General features: G+C 49.1%; 1 protein-coding gene across 1 annotated transcript in view; it reads right to left on the reverse strand.

The window, feature by feature from the left end:
• Nucleotides 1–14,036, reverse strand: part of LOC1271296 (klarsicht protein) — a 191,108-nt gene that overhangs the window by 133,324 nt on the left and 43,748 nt on the right. The window contains exons 2-4 of the mRNA XM_061657941.1: nucleotides 3,308–4,101; nucleotides 2,967–3,221; nucleotides 2,737–2,898 (exon numbers count right to left, since the gene is read on the reverse strand). Coding sequence (XP_061513925.1) covers nucleotides 2,737–2,898; nucleotides 2,967–3,221; nucleotides 3,308–3,739 — 849 coding nt within the window. The 5' untranslated portion in view covers nucleotides 3,740–4,101. The remainder of the gene's footprint in view (nucleotides 1–2,736; nucleotides 2,899–2,966; nucleotides 3,222–3,307; nucleotides 4,102–14,036) is intronic.

The raw sequence follows: 14,036 nt of genomic DNA on the forward strand, positions 1-14,036 counted from the left end.
AAAACAGCCGCCCCTTAAAGACTCCCTGCAGTGCTGGCGGCGTTAGGATACTAATCAATTTTGGGCGCCCAAATCACTTCACTTTCTTCCCACTGTGTCTTCGCCCCCCTCGAACAAAGATGCACACATACGCGGCTCCCCCGATTTTCATTCATCAACACCGGATTGTCCATCTCGGGCAAAAAAGGCGAAGCGAGCAGAAAAAAACCAAAACAAGTTTCGCCAACTAGGAACTGTGCGCGATCAATTAGCCCCAAACTAGGCGCTTTCGCGAAGGCCGCTGGTGCCGAGAGCAACCGTGGCCGAAGGTTTCATGCTTTAATGCGTGTCCACTCTCCGGTGCTGGGCACACACGCGCTCGAGCCTCCAGCCGGACGACATCCAGCTGATGATTGAAGACCTGTGTTGCTTCCTCCCGCACCGTCCCCGACCGGGCGGAATCTGTGCGTTAAAGTGTAACCGGTTTCGATCGCCGCGTATCGGATCGGGTCTAATCTAATTAAACCACAGAACATCCACCGTACCGGGTGGAGGCTTTGTTGTAATTGTCGTGTGAAAATGGGGTCAAAGCGGCGGCCCCCAGGCTTTGGGGTAGAGAAAATTTGATGTGTGCAAAACGAAATGATTTTTGAATTATTTTTTCGAACAAACTTTCCACACGATAAGCTCACTGGGGAGTGGGGTAGAGAAGCAGAGGTGCGATCGATGGACGATGCAACGGAAAAGCGCATGCATCATGGTTGCATCACACTAATCGTAACATTGAGTGCATGATATAATTGTGAAGATTAAATCAATCAAATATTTCAAAAAATGAAAAAGAAAATAATTAATTGTTTACATAAATTTAAAATCTTTTGCAACCAATTTGCTTAAAAAAACTAAAATCAGCCAAGGAAATTCAAAACCAACTTGCAAACCGCCCAAAAGTTGATTATACCAGACCATTATACCAGTCATGCGGTGTGCATATCTTCAGGCGCTCAACCCGTTTCGCTTTATTTTAGCGAAGACAGCAACCAACTGGTATAGCTTATTCGCTCGTCGTTATTTCGCCTGGTATTGCTGCTACCGTAAGACTGATTTTTCCTATACACAGCTCCAGTGAGCTTACCTTACTCCACTAAATTAGTTATGTTTAATTCTGTTTTGATTTTTGTGTATATTTTTACGTGTAGCATTTACAGGAGTTTCCAAGTCACTTTCGAATGTGCACATAATTATTCACCACATCCAAGATGTTTTTCAACAGCTGTCAAATAGTGCGTTTCCTTCAAAATGAAATTTCAGTTTTTACACATGACTTTCAAAGACATAACAAAAAACTGTCTAACTCAATCCAGCTTGAGAGGCGTGTTGAAAATCATACTGTAGAAATTAAAAATTATTTTGATGAAAATGAAATGTCAGATTGGTGTGGATTAACATCTTGCACGCGGTGAATAATAATGTTTACATTTGAAAACGACTTGGAAAATTCTGTAGAACACAATAAAACTCATTACATACTCCTAAATGTCTCGAATAGTAATTTTGGAAATTAAACGATTGAATATGAAACTATTTCGCCTGAAACAAACACCCAAAAACGTGCGCTGTACCGCAACTACTAACGTTGCTTATTAATAGTCAACTAATAAACAAGCGTGTTCAATTGCTTTTTTTTTGATGCACTGTCTGTGCGTGTTAACAACACACGCGAAACTAAAAACCACTATTTATCAGATCTTTCTCAGCGCTCAGCGTCAACGTCACACAGAACCATCAGAAGCGCGATGCTTCTGTCACTCTGACTCGGCAATCTATACGCACTAATCCCGAAGCATCATATACTACATTCTATCCCACCCACAGCTGAAGCAACTCATCTGCTCCATCGCACCGAGTTATGATACCGGGGGAGAGGAGAGGTTCGGAAACATGCCATAAATCGTATACATTTCAACACGGAACCCTCACCAAAAAAAAAACCGAATGAACGTTTGTGTATACCCGTCTGGAGAAGCATCATCAACGTCGCTTCCACAACTAACTGCTGCAACGTTTGCAGGTTCTTTCCCCATGCTACACATTTGTCAATATTTAAAAATGGAGCAAAGCACCCATCAGTCTGTCGAGACATGGCTAAATTACAACTCTGAGAAAGAAAGAAAAAAAGCCGAATCCGGTCTCACACTTCTATCAACACCCAAACCTAAACTCATCTTGAAAAACCGCAGCACTACTCCCATTGCCAGAGGAAAAGCTGTTTGATGACTTTTCCCACTATACAGTAACATATCACTGCACCGAACTGCCATATTAGTGTTACTGCTTCTTATTTTCATCATCATCCACCAACGCACAAACTGACCCAGAACTGGCACGATCGCAAACACCGATCATCACAACAAACACACTGGAAAACCATTCTCAACCGTGTCACTGACATGTGACATAATGAAATATGCACACACACACGCAACCTCCCGAAAAGGTTGATGGCTGGTGTTGCTTTTTCTTCCCCCCCATCTTTTAGCCCTATTACGTATGCATGCTTTCGTGGTTGGAACAAGTACCCCAAATTCCCTCAGTAAGGGCACGCTGCTGCTGCTGCTGCCACTACCTCTTCAAGATTCCATGGGCGGTGTGGTGTACGGGGTTATTTTAAGGCTTAAGAATGTCTACTCTGCTGCAGCGGTGCGCGCGCGCTGGAGTGCAACGCACCGAAAATAAATTCCCCCAGAGCTCACTTACCCCGTGCTCTACTGCCAGCTTCTGCAGCTGCTCGATTCTCAGTCTCTTGGTTTCCGTTACCGACGGTACTCTGGCCACTCGGTTCTCCATCTCTTTGATCCACTGGCGCAGCAGGCGCGGATCGCCATAGAAGCGGTGCGTTTGTGCTGGTTTGAACAGTGCCTAAAAGCCAAAAAATGCACTAATTAGTCTCTTTTTCAATCATATCGGTTGCACAAAACACTCCCTACCTTTCGACAACAGTTGACATCATCGTCCTCGAGGTCGTCCCGGCAGACGGTGCCCTCGATTTCGCCCCGCGCCTCCCGGCAGCTGTCGAGCAGGTTGGTGTCCATGATGAAGTTGTAGTTCGTCTGCAAGGCCGCCCAGAAATCGTCCTTGCCGAGGCCGGTGTTGGTGGTGCTGCTCTGCAGGCTGCACGAGCTGTGGCTGTGCCCGCTGCCCCACGACCGTCGCCACAGTTCCCGCTCTGTGTCACGTTTCTTCTGCAAAACAAAGCGACGATAGGGGACGTTATTATATACAGAGACATGCAAAACACAAAGAGCCACCAACACACACACACACTCACCTTTAAACTGTTGTAAGGCCTATCGATACGCAGCCTGTGCTGAGCCATCTCCGAGCCTTCGGGATGTCCCTGCGGTGGCAGCGAGTTGAGCGAAAGCGATGGCTTGATGAAGCAGCTCGGACTGGCGCCCGCACTGCTGCTGCTGTTGTTGGCGGCCGCCGTTGTCGCACCAGCTGCTGCTGGCACAACTCCCGTGGCAGTATGTGTTGGTGTTGTCGTGCTGCTGCTACTGCTGCTGTTACTGTTAGACGCGCCTACACCGGGGCCCACCGGTCCGCTTATGCCGCTGGCTACATTAGTACTACTATGTACAATAGAATTCGCTATCGTCGGTGAGGATGTTGCTGCCGGCGATGGTCGGATCGTGTTGCTGCTGCTGCTGCTGCTGTTAGTGGCTGCTGCTGATGACATGTCAATGCTCGGTGGTTTCATGGCTTCAATCTGCTAATTTGCAAGTCTGCACCACCCAAGCCTAACGACTGTGTGTATCGGTTCACTCCACACAAACACGCCGATCGCACCAGGACACTGTGTGTTCCTCACTGTTCCTGCCGGACGATTTATTCTACTGCTGCGCCTTATACCCTGCACACTGTATCTTCCTTCCCTCACCAAAAGCGCTTGGTTCCAACCCTCTCAGTGGCACAAGAAGTGGACCAGCGGCACGCAGAGCGCTGGATGACAGTTCGGCGACCGTACCGACATGTCGGTGGCGGCTGCGACGGTTGCTGCTGCTGCTAAGAGGTGCTTTCGTTCGCACGCCACAAGATGACTATTTTCTAGCGATGGAAAATCTGCAAATAAACAGAAAAGAGGACCAGTTAGCATGCTTTTCGATTAAGAAAATGATTATTAATTTTTACAATTAGAAATTACAAAGAAAACACAATCAACTTCTTCACTCTACACGGCAGCGAATCAAGATCGATTCCGATGCGAGCAATACACTTCGAACACACATCAAACAGCGACTCTGCCAATGCACTAATGATGGGAGCCGACCACCGCAAGAACACAACCCCATCCAGAGCCGCCGCCGCCGCTGCCGCCGGGAATTTTGGACTGCGCGCGCGTCACACGAAGAACCCATGGAGAATTGAGAGGCACAAAAATAACCCGCCAGAATCGGAGATCTTTGGACGGGCGCGTCGTGAAATCGGAGATTAAATCCTCTCTCTCTTTCTCTCTCTCCCCTCATCCCGCAAAACGTTCCCCAAACCAGAGCAAGCGAACGTTGCCGCCTCCGGATGTTTGGCGCTCGCATCTTCCGCTAAAGACAAGCCGCAGTTTTTTATGCACACCAAACGTTGGAGTGCTCTCGCTCTCCTCTTTCATTAGGAGTTGGATTAGCAGGCGGCAGAAAACAACTATCTCCAAGATAGTTCAACTTCAGGAATTGGGAGTTGGTTGGAGGAGTAACACCAAAGCGCAATCAATACGTATGCGCACAAATGTGTAGCGCACCGAAACATGCATATGTCCCGTCTCCTCGTAATCTCCTTCGCTACATCTCCAATCCTACTAATCGGCACCAAGGTTCAATCTCCACGATCGACACACTTCAACCTCCATATCAGATCACTTGTCCAATGGGAGGGAGCGTGATTTAAATTACTTCCCGCTCCAGGACTTGATGGCCTGTCATAGATCATTGATTTTTAGCAATTTTATGTCCCCGCGTTCCGTTTGGTTTGTCGAGCTGTTTTCCGGTTTTCCCATTCCAACTACGCTGGTCGCTCCACACACAGCATCTCCTCTCTAGGAGATATCCATACCAAGCTGCCCAGAGATGCCACCCATTGAGGGGGGGGACCGAATTCTAGCATCTCCCATGGAGATGAAGTGCCTAAGAGCTCCAATTCAAACCAAACGCTATTTCCGAATCAGTATTCAATTTCAAATTTATTACATCCCCGATTTCCCGATCTCGTGCGCCTGAGATGATGTTCATCCAAGGACCGCCCCACAGATGCCCGGGAGAGGTTGTAGTGGTGTGGTTAGAGATTATTTATTGCGATACACACACACACTACATTTGACCGGATCGGTCTGTGGTGCGGACTCCGCTTACAAAAACACGCACGCACACTTTACGTTAATGTACGCCATTTACCTCCGACCGACCACTCCCCTCCAATCATTGACTCTGAGTGCTCTGAAGTTTTAGGACGCATCCAATTTCCAAAGCAATGCGATCGGTTTGGGTCGGGCGGGATAAGTGAAATGCAAATAAAGTTCTTAACGATGTGCCATGAGCACTCTTCTCAAGCTGTACACTTTCCAGGGCCGAGAGGGAGAGCGCGTTCGATGCGTCAACGGTGACTTATTTTTAGCATCCTTTCCACTTGCATTCTAGCACCTAAGTGTGTAGCTCCATCCCCACCACCCAAGGCGCTTCTGGAGCCGGGGAGCAATCTAAATGTGTAGCAACAGAATTGCAAGCTTCCATTCCCGTTGCCAGGCCAGGTCTTCTACGAAAACATTCTACGATCGTTGCACCGACGTGTGAGTTTGCTACACGAGCGATCATGCAGGCTCTTGCGCCGGGAAAGTGCCCGCCGCAAAAAGGTAACAAATCACTCCGCAAGCAAACATATAAGCGCACTTGAAGCGAGAGAAATCTGACGCATTTGCTTGCTGCTGCTGTCGAGCTCAACGATGCGCAAACCTCTCTTTTGCGCCTAGCAGACGGCCAGAGATGACGTTCGGCTGTGCATGGAAGCGCGTCGTATGCACACGTTTAAAATTCTTCGTTTCGCATTTCGCCCGTTTGCTACGCCGGCTGACGGATTTCAGCGCATATTCAGTACTTAATGATGGGAGCCCTCTCCCAGTGGGATCTCTGGCTGCCCTTTTGCAAGTTCCCCCCCATGCTGTGATATTCGCACATACACACACTTCGTCAGTGGAGACAAATGTGAGAAACCTGAGGCCTCCTCCATTTATGTCACCAGCGTTGATGGGTACATTCTTCTTCCTGGCACTCAACAAGACCACAAATCTCAAAACATCAAAGAGGACGTCAGCATTGCGCGCAGAGACGCCACTAGACAACGGTACGGAAATTTATGTCCCAAAAGCATCTCCTAACCAAAAAAAGATGAATGTAGCGACGACAGTGTGAAGCAATCACAAAATGGCAAGAATTGGACACACGATTCTGAGTTTCAGGTCGCCGCAAAAGCAACAAAACTAACGTCATGTTTTACGTGCATGTTTTATGTCCGTTTCGTGCCGCTCGTCTGATGACTTGAAGATGTTGAAGAGATGTTTTGAGAGATGTGCAGGAAGGAAACTAATACGTGTAGAGACAACACATTACCACACTCTCCCAAGCGGTCTCATGATGAAGATGTGCATCATTCTACAACATAAACACGCCTAAGCGGGAAACAGCGAACGGATAATGCGCGCGCATAAAAACTAAACCACAATCCATATCCTCCTCCTCCAAAGCGGATTTTGCCCAAGAATCGTCATGCCCCGGCCCGACCTGCGAAGCGGATGACGACGACTACGTAAATCGAAAGTGAAATTCAACGCACATGGAAAAACGGGAAAACAAACGCATCGTCTCTGATCCAGTGCTGCTAATGCGTGGCCTTTGATGCATCTTTCAATGCGGGTTCCCCGGGTTGGTGGTGTGTAATGCGATGCACACAATCCGATCATCTTCTTTGCTGGAAAGAAACCGACACCAAAGCCGAGGGAATGCACATTTCTTTCCGCACACATGCAAGCCCTGGGGGAAAGGAGTTAGATGGGTGTCTCATATCACATTTGTGCAAAAAGCTTAGCAGGGAGGCAACGGGGGACTTTTAGCAGAGAGTTCGCAGAATAGCTGTCTTGTGTGGAAACTCAATCCGAAACGCGCGTGCACCCAACGCAACTGTGATGACAGTGAGTTGACACTACCGTGCGATAGAGGAGTCTGGGGATGAGATCCACGCCACTTTACTATCAAGCGGAGCGGCGTCCAGGCATGATGGCATTAAAAAAAGTACAAACCCCGGACGATAAAAGACCGGTAGCAGCCCTGACGCAAATCCCACACACACACACACACGCATCATGCGGCCACCGTCACTTTAAGCCACTAATAAGACGCGTGGAGCAACAAAAAAAAGAGCAAAACTGAAGGGCACAAGACGGCACAATCCCAACAGTGAAGGGTGCCTCACTAGGGACAGACTCCGCGAGCACATGGGACGGTGCATTCCTACGCGTACGATTCAAATTAAAATTCGAAATACTTCTCGAGAGATGGCGTTTTTCTTTCACCGGAGACTGTTTTTTTGCTCGCTCTCCTCCGCCAGGTGCACTCTGCTGCCTGCGTCAGGCACGAACGGAATGTTCCTTAACGCCGGATACGGTCGCCGGGACCAGGACCAAAGACCTGAAGGTGGAGTGTGCAACGCAGCAGACTCCCATCATCGGTTTAAGTAGCAACAGCAGCAGCAACAGTAGCACCAGCGCCCATAATTGTCGCGATCAGCCTGTCAACTCCAATGAAACGAAAGCTAACACCAGCAGCCCTCAATTTCCCCCCTTTGCCATCGGATTCTTCGCCAGCTCGCGCACTGCGTCATCATTATTCCGAGTGATGGATGGCATTTGCACCAATTGGCGATGACTAATGCCGGGGTCCGAGGACCAAATTAGCTTTCTTTGGCAATTGCTGCTCACTTCAAACTTTTCCGTAAGGGAAAGGGAGGACCGACACCTAACAACACCCTGAAGATCACATATTCGGTAGTCGTTGAGGTAGTGGGTTCAGGTCTCCAATATCTTTCTCCAGTTCGAAATGGTGTCTTATCTTGAAGTCTATTCACCACGGCACTAAATAACTACATAACACTCTCTGTAACATCTTGATGAGGTTTTCTCCAAATCAATTCCAATAGACCTTATCAACGACTAATACATAGCCCATTTATTCACCCCTAATAACGGTAATCAAACGTTTTCCAATCGGCAATTTGGCCCCACAGAGTGATGCGCGGGACGAAGATGTCGCATCTTTTGACCCTCCCGGTCCAAGACACTTCCTAATCCTTCCACCGTCTTCAAGTCTGCTCCCACCACCACGCGTACTCAACAACATCACTCAACGGATAATAGGGGCCCTTTCGCCCACTGATTATCCACAGTCGAACGAAGCGACACGCAAAAAAGCAACATCAAAGCTCTTGCAGGCCGCCGTCGCCACCACCAGAGCAACAAGTCACTTCAAGGAAAGAAGGGAAACAGCAAGTGCCATACTGGCCCCATAATTGGACGGAAGAGGTCACCACCCAAACGGGTCGTGGTGGTGGTGTTCAGGTGGTTCACCATCGCGTGAAAGGCAAGAGTTCGACCGGTGCTGCTGCAATCAGCATAGCGCCTGAGTCGAAACCAGCCAAGAATGCAGCCAACGGTGGACAACATTCCATCCAGCAGGTCCATTCGCTGTGCTGTGTCAACTTCGGGTCATTTTGGAGCAGAGTTTGGGGAATGTGGGAACTCTCCGTGTTCAGATGCTTCCGATAGCGGGTTTGAGGTAACCCCCGCATGTTCAAACAGGCCACAGCAGAGGAGGTTCATTGTCCCCCGACACGAGACGAGGTTTGGAGCCGTGATACGGCTTTTGTTGGAAAGGCACTGGTTTCGATTGGTTTTGTACCAACACCAGGGCTTAAGTTTTGCAATTGCTGCCGGAGCTTAGACCTTAACTGACTCCCTCCGTTGTCTTTCAGTCTGGTGGTCAGTGGCCTAAGCCATTACTCAACGCGCGCGCGCAACTGATGATGCCAACAACTTCGAAATGGTCCCCGCACGCGATACTTTTCACGAGCGCGACAGCAACCCGTAGACCACTCGAAACACCACCGAAAACACTTCTCCAGAAGCTCAAGATCTTAACCGTCCCCAAAAACGTCGATAACACTCTCCACCGAAAGCATAATCCCATCAAAACACATTTTGTCCGACGCAAACAAACGAGCAGATTAAACCTGTAGTGTAATCCCTTTTGCTTGTGCCGCAGCTAAACACGACAACATATTCCACACAAACGTCCCCCTTTGAGCACGGGCTGGGCGCGCACGGGGCCACACAGAGCCTTTTGTTTTCCCCTCCCGGGATGCGTTAAGAGTTTGCTCCGGGTTTTAATCGATCAGCGCGCAGCGCCGCAGCAAACGGTTCGAAAGATATCGCGCTTTTAAGTAGGTGAATGCGTGTTTTTTTTAATTTTATTTTCTTCTGAGGAGGGGTTCGTCGCCTGGGTGGTTTCTAGAGCGCATGCAAATTAAAGTCCCACAACCACAGCAGCCCACCACAGCAGCCGCCCCGGGAAGGGTGGTGTCGCCTTGCTACACAGCAAACCGCAACGCAGCAACGGTGTTTCACGCCCGTGGATGCACCAATTTTTACCAATTACGAAATGCAGCAGACGACGAACCGCAAAACATTTAAATGCAACACACCGAAGGTGGTACAAGCGTTGCCCACACAGGCGCACGCACACACACACGCCTACGGTGGTGGCGGTGGTTAGGGCACGAACCTCCGCGTACGGCTCCGTGTGTGACATGAGCAATGGAAATAAAATTACCCAACAATACACAACACAGCGAAGCGATCCTGTGTTGTTGTGGAAGGTTTAAAAATGAAGAAAAAAACACAGCGTAATCGCATGGGAGGGTCCATCATAATGATCTCTAATGGATACACCACGTCGTCCTCCTACTTGTTTTTTCCTCCCCACCTTTCATTTTCCCTGGCTTCACACTAAGTGGTCCGCCGGTCAAGGTCTAGCTACTCGTTATCACCCGGACTATCAAAGCTGATCGCTCGCTCTTTCTCTCGCGCTGCACCGAACCAAATGAATCACTCAGCAAAAGCAATCCCTTCGGTGCGCATTATACCCCTCCCCAATCCATTCATAAAGCTCAGGGTGTGCAAGGGTCCATTATCAGCCCGAGAAGTGGGAGGAACTCGCTAAATGGGAGCCTTTCCCGGCAATGGGAGGGCCAAATTAGCTAATCATAATTATACTTTTCTCCCGAACGCGGCGAGAGATCGTCGTGGAAGCGCAATCAACATGGTTTGTAGCTGAGAAAATTTCACCGGGGGGAACGATCCGATTCAACACCGGGATGTAACAGAAAGGGCTAACCTGTCATCCTTCCCACGTGTGTATGAAATGATGCTTTTTTATGATTTATTGGTTTGTTGCTTTTATCATTGCACGCAGACGCTCAAGGAAACATTGCGCGATGCTTTCGATGCGTGAGCACGATGGCAACTTCCTTCCACTTGTCGTCCAATGTCGCACTGGGAGACACGCACACAACAACTTCATCCATTCACATTCAACACACACACATACACTAAAAGAGTGCTTGTGACCTTGTCGCTGGTTTACGTGAAACGATTTAGTGTCTCGCGGTTGGCTCGCGCACGGGCGCTCTCCTTTGATTCATTGATCGCGATCTTCGAACACTTTCGTCATCCGAATGTCCATTGGGGAGGGGTAGCGGCTAGCAGCCTTGCCTTATTGGGCGCGAACACTTTGCGCGATCGCGCCTTCTTCGGAGCGTGTTGAGCAGGGGGCTCGAGGCTTTTCTGAACTCCAAACGCGGACATCATCATAACCGGAACCGTTTCCGAGCGATCAAAACAAAAACCAACGAACACACCCTCCTTTTTGTTGAGGATAAAAAGAAACCCCACACCATTTGTTGTCTCCCAGCTGTTTGTAGTAATGAAAGGTAAAGTTGGCAAAAATCCGGAGTCGACTCCGATCCGACTCCAAAAATTGCGGAATTACCCGGAGCCGTTTGGAATTGTTTGGAGCCGTCCGGAATCGCCTTGAGCCATACGGAGTCGTCGGGAATTATCCGGTGTCGTCTGGAGTCATATGTCATCCTGAATCACCCTGAGCTATACGGAGTCATCCGGAGTCATCCGGAGTCATCCGGAGTCATCCAGAGTCATCCAGAATCACCCGGAATCATCCGGAGTCATCCAGAGTCATTCGGAGTCATCCGGAGTCATCCGGAGTCATCCGGAGTCATCTGGAGTTATCCGGAATCATCCGGAGTCATCCGGAGTCATCCGGAGTCGTCTAGACTCGTTGCTGACTGGAGTCGTCCGGAGTCATTCGGAGTCATCCGGAGTCATTCGGAGTCATTCGGAATCATTCGGAGTCATTCGGAGTCATTCGGAGTCATTCGGAGTCATTCGGAGTCATTCGGAGTCATTCGGAGTCATTCGGAGTCATTCGGAGTCATTCGAAGTCATTCGGAGTCATTCGGAGTCATTCGGAGTCATTCGGAGCAATTCGGAGTCATTCGGAGTCATTCGCAGTCATCTGGAGTCATCCGGATCAACAAGCCATCCGGAGTCTATCCAAAATCATTCGGAGTCGTCTGGAGTTATCCGGAGTCATCTGGAGTCATCTATAATTCAGAGTCGTCTAGAGTCGTCTAGAGTCGTCTAGAGTCGTCTAGAGTCGTCTAGAGTCGTCTAGAGTCGTCTAGAGTCGTCTAGAGTCGTCTAGAGTCGTCTAGAGTCGTCTAGAGTCGTCTGGAATCATACGGAGTCATTGTTGACTCCGTACAATTCCAACTCCGGGCAGAACTAGTGGTTCCGATGTTGCCGGAGTTGGAATCGGCCTAGCAATAGACGTATTCGAATCAAAGTCGTGAGTGCACTCCAGAGAGCACATCACTAGTTTACTCGTCAGCACTACAGCAGACGAGAGTGGGAGACTAACATTTAATTAAGTTTGATCGATCTTCGCATCTCCGAGCAACTTAAGCTAAAAGCAGAACAACCCGCGCAACACGGAGGCCTGGCTTAAGCGGCTTTAGCGGCGTACTTCAAGGTCATCCCACCGGGGACAAACAAACTTTCCCGGGTGTGTATGTATGTGTGTTTGCGTGGGATAACCGACCATTGACTTTCTTTCCACGACATCCCCGCCGAAGCCCTTCAAACGATTTACAACGACTACCAGCTCGCCCGTCCAATCGTGGTTGTGTGTCGGTGTCTTCCAATGTCTTCCAATAAGTCAATGTGCATGTTGGCCCGTTAAAAAAATGGCGCTTAACATACACACTAGTGCTTGAACGATGGCGAGAGATACAAGCACCGTAACTCCTGCACATAAGCAGACCAACACATGCCGCACTCCTTTCACTTATTTTGGAGTATCGGTTAAGCGCAGCAGCGCTTTAACCTCCACACACCACCGACTTTCGATATACACCACAGCAGTTCGGGGATCGATGAAAGAAAAAAGCGGTGAGTGGGGACATTCCCTCCACACTGTGTCCAACGTATACTTGGAGGTGTTTTGGGGGGTGGTTAAAGGGAACCAACAAAAAACTATGCCAACCACCACCACTACCAGCAGCAGCAGCGAGCGAAAAGGATTTGTCCTTGCCATATTTGCGAACATTGGACGAACGGGGCAGTTGAACTAGATTGTAACGCGTGCAAGGAAGGGAACCCCCGTCGAGTTGTTTTAAGAAAAAAAAACCTTCGAGAATGTTGTACACCACATTTCACAGGGAAGTAAGTCTTCTCGGCCATCTCGTAGGCGATTGCTCAGTTTCCACTACGTTTAACGAAACATTCAGGGTCACCACACGCCGCCGCGAGCATAAATATTGCTGCATGAAAACATTAACTTATAATACATCATTTAACAGCTTATTTAGAGAGCACATGAATAATTCAATTTTTCCACCCCTACTTAATACCCTTATTAAGGCGCATGTGTTTCATTTTCACCCTCATTTTCACCACACTGACCTTTTTAAGATTTTTCTCCAAGCCCAATCCCATTTCTCTCTCGCTCAAATCAAGCGCACATTTGCATAAATGTGTTTCACGTACAAATTTCCCACGACTGTGGGTGCTCTCCGGCGTACACCCTGCTCCTTCCAAGGGTGCGTCCTGGTGCCCACAGGATACCAGATGCCGTGACCTACTACAATCCACCCCAGTGACGTCAAAGCCCTTTTTGCGCCCACTGTCTCCGAACAGCCGCTTTATTTATGGAGAGAATGGAAATTTCCGTACGCGAAAAACGAGATCATCACGCTTTCTCGTGCGCTTCCGAGTGTGTTTTGTTGTTCTGCCTCCAAACCCGCACACAGCCGCTCTCCAGGTGTTGCTCAATGGGCGCGCCACGAGGCCAAGGGCATCGAAATAGCAATTTCTGCCAAACAAACGCCGTGTCTCAACGCAAGATGTACTATCGGGAAGGGGGTTTCAGGAAAACGAGCCACATTCCCAGTTCCCCCCTTAAGGCATATTTCGGTGGGTCTAACACATTTTTGCTTTCGCCTCCACCGCCCGACAGACCGGGTGGATTTGATGGTGGCAAGGCAAACGTTCCCCCTAATGGTGCAAACACACGCCAATGCTTTCTGGGACGAAACAGACGCCGGGCCACGCTTGCAATACACACACACATTTGCATACTGCAGACTTATGCTTAAGGTGGATGAACGATCGCAAACAGGCCCGTAACAGGGCAAGCAGTACAAAATTCGCATTTGAAAAGCGAAACTAAGTCAGTCGACACCCGAGCCCTCGTGCAGAGCTCGTATTACAAACACGTGAGCACGCACACACATACACAACGAAAGAAACATTGGCACATTTGGTGGTGGCGCCCCAACATCATCAACTTGTGCCCATTTTGCGCCCACTTGTGCGCGCAGCACACACAACC

The sequence above is a fragment of the Anopheles gambiae genome, chromosome 3 (assembly GCF_943734735.2).
Source record: "Anopheles gambiae chromosome 3, idAnoGambNW_F1_1, whole genome shotgun sequence".
Lineage (NCBI taxonomy): Eukaryota > Metazoa > Arthropoda > Insecta > Diptera > Culicidae > Anopheles > Anopheles gambiae.